We start from the raw sequence: 17,417 nt of genomic DNA, 5'->3' as shown, positions 1-17,417 counted from the left end.
GTACCTAAAACTGTTCCTAAATCTAACCAAAAGTCGTAAACATATACGCCTTTCTAATGATATTCTTCGTAGGTTTGGATAGGTTGACCCTAACCTGGATCATTTCAGGTATAGAAGATGGAGGCGAGACGTGAAACGATGACGACCAACGTGAATGTTCAACATCGACGTCTGCTGCAAAACATTTGTGTAGGTAAAATATTGGATTGCCTTGTTCTCAAAATATGCTCTAATGTACATTTTTATAAATTTATTGTAAATATTTTGACAACTTTTTTTAAATCAAGAAATTAAGCAATATTGCCTGAATATTGGTAATGTAGCAATTTTCATTGCAGCATGAATTTGGGTGTTTCCACTGTAGTTTATATGTTGGCCAAGGGTGTCATGTGGCTGTGATCAGTGGGTATAGAAAGTGAATAAATTGAATAAATTAAATGCATATATAACATTTTTTGTCTTTAAATAGCTAACTTAAAAACAGTAAAGTTAAAAAAACAATAAGGTACCATCTAAAAAAGTGCTCTTCAAACATGGAGTTGTGACCCCATGTGGGGTCACCTAGAATTAAAATGGGGTCGCCTGGAATGTCTAGGAATTGGTACCAAAAAAAAAAAACCCATTACTGATTAAGATTCCATCCATCCATCCATTTTCAGACCCGCTTTGTCCTATTTCAGGGTCGCAGCTGATTATTATTGTTTTTTACATTTTTTTATTTTTTTTCTTCTTTTTCAAATGAACACGTCACACATTAAATATCAAACATCTATATTATATACTTCAACTTTCTCAAATATAAATCTATTTTAAATGAAATGCAGTAAAAAAAATATATATATATATATATATATATTGTCACTTTGTGCACTAATCATGGCTACTCTGTATTTGTAAAACATTTTAATAAACATGATCAAAAACAAATTCTAGACAATAAAAATGTACCTGGGGCTGCCAGAAATTGGTGATATCAAAATGTCAAAACTTAAAACTACTGCAGTTCACGAGACAAAAATTCTGCTAAAAATTAGATTTTTTTTCAAAAAGTGTTTTTCAAATCACAGTTGTGATGCAAAAATATAGTGTAAAAAGAATCTAAATTAGAATCTTGATTTTTTTTTTATTTATTTTTTTTTAAGCTGTTCCGCAAATCGTTTAAAATGACAAATAAACTGCTTGAAAAGTGCTAATGCTATTTTCTCTCATAATTATTGGTGCTCCCTGAAACTTTCTAAAACATTCCCAATTTTTTTTTTTTTTTTTGCTATTTTTTGACATTTTGTCATGAAATTTTTTTCCTGTTTGATATAATTTAAAAACACAAAGTGTGGACAGGTGAGACTTGGAGCTGCAGGTGTCTCTGTGACAGGACAAGTGTGAGGGGGAAAACACACAAAAAACAACAACCCATTAATTTAGAAATGAAATCAGCTGAATGGCTGGACGGGGGCGGCTACAAATACGGGTGGAAGCCATCTTGAAAGGTTGCTTTGACCACTGAGACTGTGTAGCTAGCAGTCAGCTATTTACATTAGTACACTTTACAACAACAAAAAACCCGCACACGGAGCCACTTAATTCACTAATCAAAAGGTAAAGGAGCAAACATAGCGGCGCTTTCCACACTTTTTGTTTCCTAGGGGTCCCCTTTTGCCTCGACGAGACTGTCGGATTTACAGCAAATATTCCACCGTCGGTACTAGCTCGTCTGCATCGTTAGCTTAGCATCTTAGCACGTCTGTTATCTTTTTCGCCGCGTTGTTTGTTAATGATTGACATTGAGATAAGTCTTTGCCTGGCACAAAACAGCTTTGTTTCTTATAAAATGATAATTGGGGGAAGAATAGCTTTGTCGTCAGGTGTTTTCCGTCGGTTCAAGGATGACCTAAATCATGCTACTGACCCGTGATCGATGCTACATGTATGCTATCTTGCCTTTTAGATGCTCAAAAGCGTCGTCATTTACGCTACGTGTTTTCATGCTCAAGCCAACGTTTTCAACAGTTTAATCTTATGTTAAAATCCACATTTTGTTCTGGATTTCCTGATAATTGTCTACGTTAACGCTTTTGTGCTAAGCTATGTTGGCTAACTTCCGACGCTAGGCCCTCCCTCCTTCTTTCCGCTGTCACTAAGAACTGTCAGCATTTCTATCCTAATTTCACGTATGTAGAATAACTCTGTTCATTTTGGTAGTTCACATTGTTTTAATGACTTTGTTTTTCTCTGTTTTTCCAGTGTTAGAGGAACTCTAAAGAAGGACACGGTGGCTCAGTAGAGCTAACGCAAGATGGCTAGCTAGCTGGACAGCACTTGAATGCCAGCTGAGCCGTCCTGGTTGTTCCTGTCCGGATACATCATTCTTTGAGCCCCAATTTAATTTCAATGCTTGGACGTTTTATAAGCAAATGTAATAGGTCTGTTGACTTGTGTAATTCTTTGCACAATTGCTTAAAAAGAGAAAAAGCAAGATTAGCATTTACACAAACATTAGATATAAACAGGGCAGACTTGTGATTTTAGTTGACTGGACTCTTGAACCGGACACTGTATAAAGGTTTCATACCTCTTTGAACTGACAAGAAGAAGTGACAGAGTAAACAACATGAGCACCGCCAGAACAGAGAACCCAGTGATCATGGGCCTTCCCAGCCAGAACGGGCAGCTCCGAGGTTCTGTAAAGCCTGCTGGAGCTCCAGGAGGAGGTGGAGGTCCACAACAACCGGCCTTCAACCCCATCAAAGGCACAATCAACAATGGTAATTCACAGCCAGCCCCATCGACAAACGCTGTCATAAAGTGAGTAGTTAACATGTTAAACGTATCCTAAGGCTGTATGTTATTGTTTGGACTGCGTCTCACAGAAACTTGAATTTTTGCAGGCCTGGAGATGACTGGAAGAAAAATTTGAAATTGCCTCCAAAAGACATGAGGATGAAAACTTCGGTTGGTGAAAGATTTTTTCTCTCACTGACATTGTTTTATTGATTTCTACTTAAGTGTCTGTAAACCTTTATAGTTGCTCATGCTTGTATTTCTTGTCATTACTTTAATGCAGGATGTGACTGCAACTAAGGGCAATGAGTTTGAAGATTATTGCCTTAAGAGAGAGCTGCTCATGGGAATATTTGAGATGGGCTGGGAAAAGCCATCTCCAATTCAGGTATGGATACTTTAAGATTATAAGGAATTGTACAAAGCTTGTTTGTAGTATTTTTGAAGTTGTAGAAAGATATTCAGGGTGCCCCCAGAACTGTCATTGTGATCCCTTTTGGTTTGATGTTGCTCCCTGCTTTTCTGTTTTTCCCATGCACCGATGTGAATACTGTCTGGTTGAAACGAGGTCAGGCTTAGAGACATTAGCTTAATTCGGGTCGGGCCGGGTTATGTTGTCTTTTTTCGGCCCAATGAGAACTTTACTCTGGCATCCTCCGCTTTGTAACTCATAATCACCGTCCATTATAAACAGTGTGCTTTGCAGCATTGCGTAATGGCCAATATGGATTCGATACGATAACAGCACGAATCATACATACTTTTATTACTTATTTTGTAGTGTGGAATGTTAGAAAAGGCTTGATCAAGTGATGTTACTCAAAGATTAATAGTCAGCAACAGTAGGTATGAGAAAAACTGACCCATTTATTATTAACCAATTGGTTACATGCATTATAACCTTCAACATAATATTTACCGTATTCTACAATTGAATAAAATTAATTAAAAAAAATTATTATATCTGTTATGATATGGGAAATTTTAGATGCAGTCCGATAAAATCCGATATGTTTTCTGGCTGATATCGGACCGGTATCGGATCGGGACACCCCTACTAACAGCTTAAGTGGCATCCTCCGCTTTGTAACTCATAATCACCGTCCATTATAAACAGTGTGCTTCATAATTTAAAGTAAAACGATCAACAAAATGAAATATAATATACTGTCCAAAACAGTCCTAATATTACTGCGATTCCCACATAATGCCTAATTTAAAATTGAAAAGCAAGTCTTTGAATCAAATGTCTATACAGTGTCTCTAAATATTTATTTGTCAAGGAACTGTACCAAGCATGACTAACTACATTCATCATGACCTTCACCAATTCAAAATAACTTAAAGTAAGGCAATAACAACGGTGTCGCGGGGTCTTAAAAAGTATTAAAAGTTGAAAAATCAATTGTGGGAAACATAAGGCCCATAAAAAGTATTAGCCTTAATCGCGATTTTATGGAATATTCAATTTTACTGGTAGTAAAGCCTTGACTCGAAGCTAGATTGCCTCGGGACTGCCCTGCGTGCGGATGCAACGTTACGTGACAGCGAATGTTCTGGTGTTAAAACAGATGAGAAGAAAACAAAAATGGGAGGAAAACTGCTGGTGGCCTCAAACAGCAGTAGCTGTCGATAGCGTCTTTCTGTGGTCCACTAGTAACACGACCACCTGGTAATGTGACAGGTGAGCTAGCCAACACAGCTACGATCGCGACTTCTGCTTCAGGAAAGCAAACTGCTTCTCTCGTTTCCTTTTTTGGCATGTACAAAAAAAAAAAAAAGTGAATGTAACCATGTCGGAAATAAACTAAATAAATAAATAAATAAATTGTCTGCTGACATAAGGGTGGCTCTGGGCGGCACGCCAACGCTGCGTGCAGAGGTTATCTGGTGTCTCAACACAGCGGTGAATCACCACTCATTAAACTCAAACGAATGCATTTCTGATACACGGGACATGCCAAAGGAGCTAAGGTGCGCGTGTGTTTTTAAAAAATCAACAAGCATTTATGGTGCAATGTTATGTTTGAGACGTGCTACATAGATGCATTTGGTTTGTGTATTTTAAGAACACAATTAATTTAAGGCATAATGTCATAAATTAACAGACTGCCATGTCAATTCACAGGAGTGTTTTGCAAAACTGAATGTGAGGCAGCTTGTCTCTGTCACTATGGATTGTCTCTGTCACTATGGATGGTCCCAATGTTAATTTGTCAAATTTGTCAAATTGCTGATAACCACAGAAGCTGATGGAAAGCAAATCGCACATGTCCTAAATTTTGATCATGTTGTCATAATCAGAATCAACTTTATTGACCAAGAAATGTATGTTACACACACGAGGAATTTGACTATAACATACATTACTTGGTCAATAAAGTTGATTCTGATTATTACAACATGATCAAAATTTAGGACGTGTCTGAGATTGTGTGATTTGCTTTCCATCAGCTTCTGTGGTTATCAGCAACCGATATGAATCATACATACTTTTATTACTTATTTTGTAGTGTGGAATAAGTTCTTGTTTTCTGCCAGTTGGCCTTGAATAACTGTTGCTTGTTGTGACCCGTGGGGAATGTCTATCAACTTGCCTTTAGTTTAATTTATTCTTTCAAGTTTTATTCCTTCTCAACTTACATCAATTCTGTTAAATTGCAAACTACAACTGTTAAAGATGTGTTGCTAACAACTAAGGATGTCACAGTACAACTTATTCACTTCCGATCCGATACCGAAATTGCAGCATTGCGTAATGGCCGATATGGATTCGGTACGATAACAGCACGAATCATATATACTTTTATTACTTATTTTGTAGTGTGGAATGTTAGAAAAGGCTTGATCAAGTTATGTTACTCAAACAAAGAACAATAGTCAGCAACAGTAGGTAAAAGAAAAACTGACCCATTTATTATTAACCATTTGGTTGCATGCATTATAACCTTCAACATAATATCTACCGTATTCTACAATTGAATAAAATTAATTAAAAAAAATTATATCTGTTATGACATCAGAGATTTTAGATGCAGTCCGATAAAATTCGATATCCGTTTTCTGGCTGATAACGGACCAATATCGGTATCGGATCGGGACACCCCTACTAACAGCTTAAGTGACAACGAGGTCTTAACTTTTTTTGAAAGGCTTTTTTTTAAAAAAGTCTGAAATGTATTGAAATTAACCTCAAGATTCCTGCATATACCATGAACAAAGATGAAACATACAAAAAAATACTTTAGTTTTACTTAACAAAATGTGGCCATCAGAGGGTTATACAGTAAGTTTCATGCACCTCACGATTCCCCTTTGCTGTTGAAAAATAACTGGTGAGAACCATGATATTTATATATCTGTTGTCTGGCTGACTTTGCTCTCTGCCAGCAAATTACTTTCACATGTTAAAACCAGAGTGGCTGCTTTCAGAAAGGCATGAAATACTCATTAATGACATACCAAGGGGTAGATAATAGTTAAATGGTGCAGAGTTTTTGTTAAAGCTGAAACTGTTGTTTTCATGACTGTTAAAGTAGTTTCTTGCACTTGCTCTGCCTATAATATATCTTCTTGCTCTTATGGTCAATGGTCTTTTTTTTCTTTTACCCCAAATTTCTTCACAAACCGTTGCCGTAATGTTTTGTCCTGACATATTTTCTAAATATTGATTTTCTCATCAGAATATGTATCAATATTTATCCAAATTTTGGTATTATGGAAATGCTTAATACTTTCCAACCCTTGATTTAAGAAACAGTATATTGTTTGATTGCATTTTTTAAAATATTTTAAGGTTCGTCTATTGTGATTCGGGTTGATAAGGGGTGCAAAAATTCCCTGGCAAACTTCACCTCAATAGTTTTAGGAATATTAAAAAATAAGAACATTTTACAGGAATTATTTGTAATAATTGGAAACTGAGTAACTTAAGATGTCAATTGTCAATCAATTTTTTTATTTAGACTTGGGTCCATCAAAAAAAGAGAAACATACGATACTGAAAGACATTCATACTAGTGTTTCCACATAGCAGACTGGTGTCTTACAACACTGAGGACAGGGTTAGTCAACATCATTCATAAATGTGCAGTATAAAAATCGGTACAGTAAGCCTATCATATCAAAACTTTTTAGCATTTTCAAAATGATGCAATTTCAAAAATTTTGCAAATTAAAATCTTCCCTTGGGAATTAACAGGAAATGTTTTAATTTGAAGGCTGTCCCATAACAGATGTTAAATATAATTGGAGAATAGATATTTGCACCATCTGGAATTACTCTTTGATTATTTTTGGCTTAAGTTCCAGGGGAAATTAACCATAATGTTCTTTTCTTTTGCAACATTAATTATGATGCCCCTGCTCTGGTGTCATTCCCTTGTCAATCGGACCATTCATTTTTAAAATTGGGATGTTTTTTGTTTTTAGGAGGAAAGCATTCCCATCGCACTGTCAGGAAGAGATATTTTGGCCAGAGCCAAAAACGGCACGGGAAAGAGTGGAGCCTACCTCATTCCCTTACTTGAACGTATTGACCTGAAGAGAGACTGCATACAAGGTGGGACGTCCTAACTGTCATTAGTCGCAATTTATCATGCTTTATTGAAAAGTCGCATACTTTAAGAAGATTCATTTATTTTTCACTGCCTTGGTTTAATGATAATGATTTTGATAAAGAATGTGATGCAAAGAGATTAATTATAGTTGTTTTGATCTTCCAGCTTTGGGCGTTGTGCCCACCAGAGAACTGGCTCTACAAGTCAGCCAAATATGTATCCAAGTCAGCAAACACATGGGCGGAGTAAAGGTAATGGCAACCACAGGTGGAACTAACCTCCGAGATGACATCATGAGGCTCGATGAAACTGGTGAGATTAAATGTTCACGTCTCGTTGCTTTAGTCTATGGGTGTGCGATCTGACGACATTAGATCGTGAAGGATGTAAACATGACAACGATCTGCCTAATCATAGAGATCGTAGAACTGTCTGTAGTGCACATTATCCCTCGTGGTGTCTGTCATACATCTGTGTGCCTATACACGACACATTCAAAGGTTTTTTTTTTTTAACTTGCTAAATCAGTTTGCTAAGTCATGGTCTTAAATGTACATACACAATTATTTTTAAGCGCTCAAAGCGCGGAAGTACGGTCCGCTCCCCCTCCCGCCCAGTGCACGGACACGTTGCTGTGCTGCTTCCTCTGTGTTAGCGCTGCCTGTCAGGGCTAAGTGCAGATGTCTGGCCTGTATTTTTTAAAACGCCATCAGTTATGAGTGTTGGAACCACTGAGAGACGCCTGAGGAACAGTGCATGTTTTTCTCTTTAACTAACTCAGTCGCTGCAGTCACGGAGCTATTTACATGGCTCCGCCTCCAAGCTGATTTTCTAAAAGGGACCATGTCCTGAATGTCGTTTAAAAACTACTTGGAGCAACTCGGCGTTGCCCTGAAAGAAGCAACATTACATAATATAATCACACATTTCAGCCTTAATGAAGGAAAAAGCTGAAAACTGCCACAAAATGATCATAATGTTCTGCTAGTGATTAATAAAATGGTCTGACATTTTTTCTCCAATGGCTCTAAAACAAATTGGAAAAAATAAAAAAAATAGTTTAGCTCGCCTATCACCAATTAGAGGAAAAATACTGTGATATGAATTTTGGTTCATATCACTCAAGCTTTTAGTAAACAAAATAAAGACTGTATGACTACAAGAACTTGAAGATTTGCATGTCAGCCTTTTTCTCATTTCATCCATAATGATGATGTTAATTGTACTTGAAACCTATTTGATGAATTGCTTACATAAATCTCATTTTTTTTTTTTTTTTTTAAAAGTACCCCGACTTCTCTTTTATCTTTTTTTTTTTTTTTTTTTTTTTTCCAATATAGGGCGATTATTTTAAATAGGGTAATTGGTTTGTTTTACTGGTAAATAACTTGAAAATAGTCTAAATAATCTGAATGGATAAAAATAGCGAAAAAAAAAAACTAGATTGTGAATTTGTAATACATTACAACATTCTGCAAACTCTGGACTTGATCTATTCAGCAGTGCTACTCGTAGTTGATCCTGAATCTCATTTAATTTATTTTAATTCTGTCATGGTGAAGTTTACAATTTTTCTCAAGGCATTTTGAACTTCATTGCATTCCATGTCCAGAAAGGAGCAGGGAGAAGAAAATGGCCTGCCCCTTACTCAATCATGAATAATAAACAGTTGGTCTGCCAAATTTACACTAACGGAGATATTACAGCATTACTCAAAATAATGAATAAATACTCAACAATTTAAGACTTACACGCCTACTCTGGGCACTAAAATAGAAAAACAAACACTCTAAACACAATGTTCATGCTGTGTTGTGAGTCACTTTGGACATGCTCTTAAACTAAAATACATTCGAACAGCTCTTTATATCACAACAATTCCACATTTTCAGTATTTAAGGTTGTTTGTGCAAATTGATGTTTAAAATGAAATTTCCTTCAATGGTTCCCATCCTCTGAAGTAAAAACAAACATCTTTTGTAAATGTTCTGTAAATGCTCTAATTTTATTTTTTATTAGCTCTGAACATAACTGCGAGTGTCTTCAGCTCAATCAAATCTTAAGTTTTAACAATCCTGACTAAATAGACAGACTGCTTGTGTGCTTTCAGTAACCCGTCTCATGAATAATTTCTCACTGCTCTTTTCTGTAATAAAATAATGGTTTTATGTTGCTTATGTATGCATTTCCCCCGATTTCTACACAATAACAAATATATGGCAAAATATAAGGGCAATACCATTGAACATAAAATGTTTTCAAACACCTTTGTTTTTATGTAAGCAAACTGATTATATAGCTGAATCTCTGGTTATACAACAGTGCTTTGGATTAAATAATGCAGATTAATTTAACTAGGCTTTACACGATCAGGATTTTTGGACCGATCAGTGAGTAAAAAAAAAAAAAAAAAAGATCACTGATCTCCGATAATATGAATTCATCTTGTTTTTTTAGTTACCAACCAAATTCCTTTGGTACTACCTGATACAGATTCACAGAAAATGAAACGGTACCATGTTTCGGGACCTAAACGCGGCCTTGTTACTGTGAGGGAATGGAAGAGTTTAAGAATATCCATGCAGGACCTGAACATAACATTCGTTGTCGGTGTGTGGGTGCGTGGCCCTTTAACGGTGAATGAATGCACTGGTCGCTCAACCAGTGTGTGGCGTGGGGGAGCGTGTTCAACCGGAGCAGATCAATTATAATCTGTATGCTGTTTTTGAGTCATTGGCAAAATAAACGCGCGCGCACACACTTAATGCAGACGCTGTGCCCCCGCTTTCAGAGCCCATAGACTGGGGCCGAAGGCAGGCAATGAAACAATGCAATGGGAGCATCTACAGAAAGTTTCATCACAAGAATGACGTCATTGATTGGATCAGCGAATTAAGATATTACAGCCCATCACATTAATTACATAAAATGCAAAATATCGGCCGATCCAATATTGCCGATCTGTTGTGTAAAGCTTACATTTTAACAGCATGCTCTGCTTTAACTGCTGCCTGGTGCTTAAGTATTTTCTGTGAAGTCTTTATTTCTAGTTTTTAGTGGCCTAAAATTTGTGTATTTTTAACGTTTTTATTGATATTTGCTTGCAGTACACGTGGTTATTGCTACTCCTGGAAGGATTCTTGACCTCATTAAGAAAGGCGTGGCCAAAGTCAATCAAGTACAGATGGTTGTTCTTGATGAAGTGAGTTCAGCAGTTTGTTTTCAGTTATTTTTAAAGCTATGTGTGAGCTAATGTGTCTTCTCTGCTCTAAAGGCTGATAAGCTCCTGTCTCAGGACTTTGTGCTGATGATGGAGGAGATGCTAGGATTCCTCCCTAAACAAAGGCAGATTTTGCTCTACTCTGCGACTTTTCCTCTCAGCGTTCAGAAATTTATGGTGTGGCATGTTTTCTTTTTTTTATAGAATAGATTTTAATCAATCAATTGCTGTCTGATCACTACAATGTCTGTGTTGAAACCCTACAGAACTCACACTTACAAAAACCCTACGAGATCAACCTGATGGAGGAGCTTACACTGAAGGGTGTGACCCAGTATTACGCCTATGTAACCGAAAGGCAAAAAGTCCACTGTCTTAACACCTTGTTTTCCAGGGTAGGTGTTTCAGATTGAATTCATTTACTGCTTAAAGGTTGATAAATGAACAAATAGCTTTTTTTATTGTATGGCATGCAACAGTTTAAGAATTAAGTTTTATTTTCCACCCTTTTTTCCCCCTCCCCCCAGCTTCAGATCAACCAGTCTATAATCTTCTGCAACTCTTCTCAAAGAGTGGAGCTGCTCGCCAAGAAGATTTCCCAGCTTGGCTACTCGTGTTTCTACATTCACGCCAAGATGAGACAGGTCAACTCCCAGTGCTTTTCGCAAAATGTTGTTTATCTCAAATCTAAAGTAAACGGCTATTTAATGGTTGTGAAAATGTCTTATTCCTGACAATTTTTATTTCTCTGATCTAAAGAATAATTATTAGATAAATGCTACTGGGATTTCCTCAGTGAGATTTAGCCTTCCTATTATAAAACCATATTTACATTAGATTTCTGAACATAATAGTCACTAGCTTCAAGTATCCAAACCACAACATTAGACATTAGATTTGTTCTTCTCTGGCTGCGCTCTGGAATGGAATAAAAAAAGCAACTCTGGTTCCTACTCGGCAAAGTAAAGCTAGTAGCTGCCAGAGATAAGTAAAAATAGAATAACCAAGACCATAAAAAACTGTAAATGAACACATTATCACAGGAATACAACTACAGCCTGCACCCAAGTATGATCTGATTGGCTGAGTTATTGTTTTGTTTATTTATTGGTTTATTTATTGTGTGCATTAATATTAATACTGAAAATATACCAGATTTAGCCAAAAGACTGTTTTTCATCTGCAGTCTCTGGACAGAATGCTCAATTGTGAAAATGCAACTACATAACATTTACATATAAAAAGACAACAATATTTGAGAGGAGACAATCAACAGATATTAAAACATACACGTTCATAAAATAAAACATTGGCATCTTTAACCAACTTACTCGGGAGAAAATTGAAAATACTGATCATAAACTGTATTTTCAGGCCTTATTTAGCCCAAAGACACTTAAAACTGGTTCTCTATATTAATGCCATGCCTTCAAATATGCAAACAGTTTTTCCTTGTGACGGCAATCATACTTTATACAATCTGTTTTTAAAGACTATACGTTATTTTATTATAGATATAGAAATTTAAAATTTTACTTCTGCTTGGATCACCAGGAGCATCGCAACCGTGTGTTCCACGACTTCAGAAATGGCCTCTGCCGGAACCTCGTCAGCACTGGTGAGTTTGTCTGTATCTAACACTGAGCTGATGCTAATCTGTTTACTAGTAAATTAATGTCAATGTCCTGTGGAAGCGTTGTAAGATGAACAGATTCATTGAATTAATGTGGAGGCAATTTTAAAGAATATTGTGCCTCTATATATAATCCCCAAAAAATCCTTTGACATTACTTTCATAAAAACTTTGTGTATGTCTTGATTTCTTTTAATTTTGTTCTCATGTGTTATGTTTCTTGTCATTTTTGTAATTTTATAAGTCTTGTGTTTTTTATATTTTTTAGTATTGTTTTTCATTCATTTTGTGTATTCATGTAATTATTTTGGTTTTTTGCTTTTTTGTTTGTACATTTGTCAGTGTTTTGTATATTTTGGTAGTAGTTTTGTGTATTTTGAGTCTTAACTATAAGTAGTTTTGGATATTTTTCAGTCTTGTTTGTGTTGGTAGTCGTTTAGTATGTTTATGTAATGTAAGTTTTTGTAGTTTTTTTAATATATTTGACAGCTTTTTTTGTATATTTTGGTTGTTCTGCTCTATGGCTTCACTGTGATCGATAAAACCATTGATAGTCACTTTATTTGAATGAACTGATCAAAGATTTTTAACTTCTTCTCTTCAGATCTCTTCACGAGAGGAATCGACATTCAAGCGGTGAATGTTGTGATCAATTTTGATTTTCCGAAGCTGGGAGAAACGTACCTTCATCGCATCGGCAGATCTGGTAAGTAGTTGTTATCTAATCTGTATTTGGTTAATCAGTGAAACTCACCTCCTGCATTTTTCCCTCCCCCTCAGGCCGCTTTGGACACTTGGGTCTGGCCATTAACCTAATCACCTACGACGATCGCTTCAACCTGAAAGGAATTGAAGAGCAGCTCGGGACAGAGATCAAGCCCATCCCTGGCATCATCGACAAGAGCCTATACGTGGCAGAATACCACAGTGAGAGTGGTGAAGAAGTCAAGCCATGAGCCAGTGAGTACAGCAGCTCAACTATTTACTCATCAAGGGCCTCAGATTTTCTGTTTCAGGGTTTACACATTACAGCGTCACGTCGTATCTTTGCCTTTTTAAATAACTTAACTGGCTGTTAGACTTCCCAAAACCAAACATGCTAAACACGGTTTATGGAGTAAACTACTGTGATCAATTTTTAATGTTTTATAATACTTCAGATAATTAAAGTAAAGGTAATTGTTGGGCAGAAAGCACATGAGCCATAATACGAGACCCTCAACCACCCGTTTATCAGGAACGCACCTTTTAACTACCATAAAATAATTATTAAATATGATTTTTATTTTATTATTAAATGTTTATACTGTCTTTTTTTACTAGATATATATTTGTGGAAGTGAAAGTACAGTATACAGTGCTTGAGATTGTGTTGTTTAATTTGTAAAAGAATAATCGAGAAAAAATTACAAATTTTTGTTTTAATCATTTACTAGACATTTCAGGCCACTTCATATGGGTCACGACTTCAAGGTTGAAAAACAGTTATGCCTAGGGATATAACGATTCACTCAACCCCGATACGATTCTCTCATGATTTATTTTACAAAATAAGACTGTAGACAAATGATGACTGAAAAATATTGTACTATTTTCCTTTTATTTTTTATTGTCAAAAGAATTCCTTGATAAACTATTCAAAACAATGCATTTTAACTAAAACTGTGTTTACATGAGATATTTTAAATAGATAAATAGCACCCTCTGCTGTTTAAAAAAGTACTGCGATTCAATTTTCATCCATCCATCTTCATACCCGCTTATTCCCGTTTATCAGGGTCGCGGGGGTCTGCCGGTGCCAATCTCCGGCTCTCATAGGGCGCTAGGCGAGGGTACACCCTGAACAGGGCGCCAGTCCATCACAGGGTAGATTCAATTTTCAGAGTATCGCTATGAACCGTGATACCTATGAATTGATTTTTAACTGCCTTACGATTAATCGTTACATCTATAATTAAACCTGTTCAGATTTGAATGTAGTCGTAATAATCTCAAGTGCTTGTTCATCACTTTACACTTTAAAACCCATACTTCAGATGATCCTCTGCATTAATTTATAGTCACAGGATAACATGAACACTAGACAAACCTTAACACGTAGCTCAAGCACAGGATTCTAGGTGGAATCTAACATTTGTCCGTTTGTCATCAACTTGCATGTGAGGCATTTCCGTGTATTGTTTGTTGCCAGATTTTAAATTGAGAGATAAAAAAAAAGATTGAAATGGAAAAATCTGTGAGACAGTGAATTTTGTCTTTGCTGTCTGTTTTCTGCAATTATAGAAATGAAGCTTTGCACAACTCAGATTTCATCTTCTCTCTCTCTGCAGATCAGTCCATCCCCCCTCCTTCCCTTCGTCCCCATCTGTCGGTTTTCCATCCCCCGCCGTCATGGAGGTTTTTCCTTTTCTGTACAGTTTTTGTCTTCTGTCTTTATTTTGGACGCCACCAACTTGGGTATGTGTCGTTGATGGACATTTTTGGAAGAACTCATCCGCCTTTTTTTAACGAAGGCCACACCATGTGCTGCATAGCCATGCCCTGATGACACGAGCGCCACGAGGAAAGCATGGGACCAAGTTGAAAAGATATCAGCGCACAACCTACATTCATATCCACCAACGGTGAAAAAGGTGCCAGCATTACCAGAGCCAGAACAGGAAACAAGTCCCGCCTTCTCACTTTTTATGTTTGGAAGTTTGAACCAATTCGTAACAAGTGCCTTAACAAGCAGCGAAACTCCATTCTAAAGTAATAAGCCCATCTCTAGGCCATCGTGTTTGCTTCACCACCACATTCTAATCTTCACCCAATATATCAATTGTTACACTAATGGATAGTCATTATGTTTTGTTTCATTGAGAAGGAATGGAGACACAATTTGGGGTTTAGGTTGATCTGAAGTATCTGCGCTGCTGGCTTGAGTCTGGCTGATAAAATATGGACGAACATGGATTTTCCACAGACAGATTGTTTTTCTTTTTCTTCAACAAGAAGCCAAAAGGCTACAAAAAAGAAAGAAAAGCTCCGGCTTTTCCAGAGACCCAACACTCTTTCCTCTGTCTTCAGCATGGAAGACTGAACATTGATGAGCAGCCTTGCAACAGCTAAAGTGATGAGGATTCCTGTTTTGGTGGAGTTTGTGTGTGTCCCCCCTCACCTCCCACCTCCTATTCTGTCCTGTTCCACTTTTCTTCTTCTGGATGGCCGTTCTTCTGTGGCTGACCTCACAATTTGTGTAAATACCTTCATTTTTAAGATTGTTTTAAGAGAAGTTTAAAAAGGCTAGCTTACAAACTGAGAAGCTGCCTGATTATACCCCCGCTCTTGTTAGCACTGGAGACCGTTTCCACAACAACCAGTTTGTTTGACGACTAACATTAAGCCTGTGACTTTATTTATAATTTTAGAAAACCCCCAGAATTTATTATAATCCAAAAACACATTGGGAGACATGACTTTGCTCATGAAATGAGAGACTTATTTACAAAAACCTTTTAGCCCTATTACTACATTTGTTTTTTGTTTTTTTGGCGTGCAGCTCTTAAGACGCACTTAAGGCGAGGTTGTTTGAAGCGCCTGATCAGTGTTAACAATAGTTTCCCTCGGCTTTCTCAAGCAGCTTGTGTCATGGATTCTTTATCATCAGCCTTAACTTGTGAAACAGACTCTCGAGACACTTTTGAGATTTTCATTGAGTGCTGGTGGTTGAAGAGAAAATAATATTCCATTGCGTTGTTCTTGCTGCAGTGCAGCTGATTGGCAGATAATTTGTGAATTTTTTTTTTTTTTTTTTGGGGGGGGGGAGGGTTGAATTGGCTGTGTTTTGGGAGTGTTTTTTCCTGTTAAAGCACAGCTATGTAACTGCTAATGCTTAAAAAAAGAACAATGGCTGCTTTCATATTGTCCAGAACGTCAGACAAATGCAACAAAACAAGTGTCTGAGATAAAATGTAGCAGGCAGCACTTATTTGAAACGTGACTTGAGCAGGTCAGGCTGTACTTAAACTGCACGTGGGCTGCTTTTATACACACACACACCCACAATAGAAGAGTGTGTGGTACTGCTGATTAATATTAGCATCGAGGGAAGGGGAAAACAGGCTTATAGAATTACAGATTCCCATTGGTCAAATACTTATGGATCTGCCCTGTGTTGCTTTATTGTTTGGGGGGTGGGGGGTTTGGGTATATATTTCTGTGCATTTAAATGCAATGACCCTTGCTTTGCATTTAGACTCTCCCCCAGACTCTTTTTGCAAAGGAGGAATCCCCTCTTTTTTTTAATGTTGAGATGCTTTAGCATTTTGACCAATGACATTTAACCTCTAAAGACAGTCATTCTCTCATTGGTCAGGACTGATCCCTGTGCTCATGTGCATATAGTCCCAGAAGTGATTGCACACCTAATTTGTTTATAAAGGTCTAAAAAAAAAAAAAAAAAGGGTGAAATTAAGTGGAAGGTGGTCTGTATTTGTTTAGAATTAAATTCCAGTGAGCAAACAGGGATCCCATCACAGGCACATGGCGGCTGTCTGTTTTTAGTGAGTCAGAGCACTGGTAATAATGGTTCCAGTCGAAGGTTAAGATCTGATGGTGTGGTTTTTGGTTTGGTGCCAGTGGCTGACGTCACTAAACCTTCAAGACTGAGACGAGAGCATCTCTCAAACAATTGGTGACTGTATTTCTAACTAAATTGTCTCTTTCTTGAAGGTTATTTTTTAAGTATACAAAAAATTGGGTGGTTGAATTTGATCTCTTGCTGCCCTGATGCACATGTTGGACCTCTTAAATCTTCTTTAAAAAAAACAGTAAGCTTTACTGTATGTTTCAAGGATGTGGTAGAATCTGGAACGTGTGCATCAGTTAAAAAAGGGGGAGGGGCCTGTGTGAAAAAGACGCCAGGATCTGATCCAATAATCCAAAGTTGTTTAATAGGTATTCAAGTTTTCAGACGGGTTTGCCCTAATTTTTGTTTTGTTAATCTCTTGAACACGTAGCACAACTCGAGTCGTTAAATTTAATTCAGAATTGAGTTTGAATAGAAATAAGAAAAGAGAAGAAAAAAACAATCTTGTTCATTTGGTTCCCATTGGCTTATATTCAGTGATGCTAATTTTTACAATGAAGTGAAAATGTCTGGAATATTATCGGGTGGTGGATTGGGAAAAAAAAAAACGTTTTGTTGAAAATCAATAAAAGCTCACTGACCTTCATTGAAGTCTTT

General features: G+C 36.9%; 1 protein-coding gene across 1 annotated transcript; it reads left to right on the top strand.

Annotated features, from left to right (window-relative positions):
* The first annotated feature begins 1,449 nt into the window (after window positions 1-1,449).
* ddx6 (DEAD (Asp-Glu-Ala-Asp) box helicase 6) lies at window positions 1,450-17,406 on the top strand. The gene is made up of 14 exons (XM_028464863.1): window positions 1,450-1,596; window positions 2,242-2,802; window positions 2,886-2,949; window positions 3,062-3,166; window positions 7,210-7,339; window positions 7,503-7,649; window positions 10,445-10,539; window positions 10,612-10,734; window positions 10,824-10,952; window positions 11,085-11,201; window positions 12,112-12,175; window positions 12,795-12,896; window positions 12,971-13,150; window positions 14,521-17,406. Exons 2-13 carry the CDS (start codon window positions 2,609-2,611, stop codon window positions 13,144-13,146), a joined length of 1,446 nt encoding a protein of 481 aa, XP_028320664.1. The 5' UTR covers window positions 1,450-1,596; window positions 2,242-2,608; the 3' UTR covers window positions 13,147-13,150; window positions 14,521-17,406.
* The last annotated feature ends 11 nt before the right edge of the window (window positions 17,407-17,417 follow it).

Source organism: Gouania willdenowi, chromosome 13 (genome assembly GCF_900634775.1).
Source record: "Gouania willdenowi chromosome 13, fGouWil2.1, whole genome shotgun sequence".
NCBI classification, from domain to species: domain Eukaryota; kingdom Metazoa; phylum Chordata; class Actinopteri; order Blenniiformes; family Gobiesocidae; genus Gouania; species Gouania willdenowi.
This window is presented reverse-complemented; position numbering and strand designations above follow the sequence as displayed.

What these genes read in the sequence shown, in the direction of transcription:
- ddx6 (XM_028464863.1), top strand. Translation starts at nt 2,609, where the DNA reads ATGAGCACCGCCAGAACAGAGAACCCAGTGATCATGGGCCTTCCCAGC. An exon ending in TTAACACCTTGTTTTCCAGG is followed by an intron (nt 10,953 to 11,084) that starts GTAGGTGTTTCA and finishes CCCTCCCCCCAG; the next exon opens with CTTCAGATCAACCAGTCTAT. An exon ending in TTCACGCCAAGATGAGACAG is followed by an intron (nt 11,202 to 12,111) that starts GTCAACTCCCAG and finishes TTGGATCACCAG; the next exon opens with GAGCATCGCAACCGTGTGTT.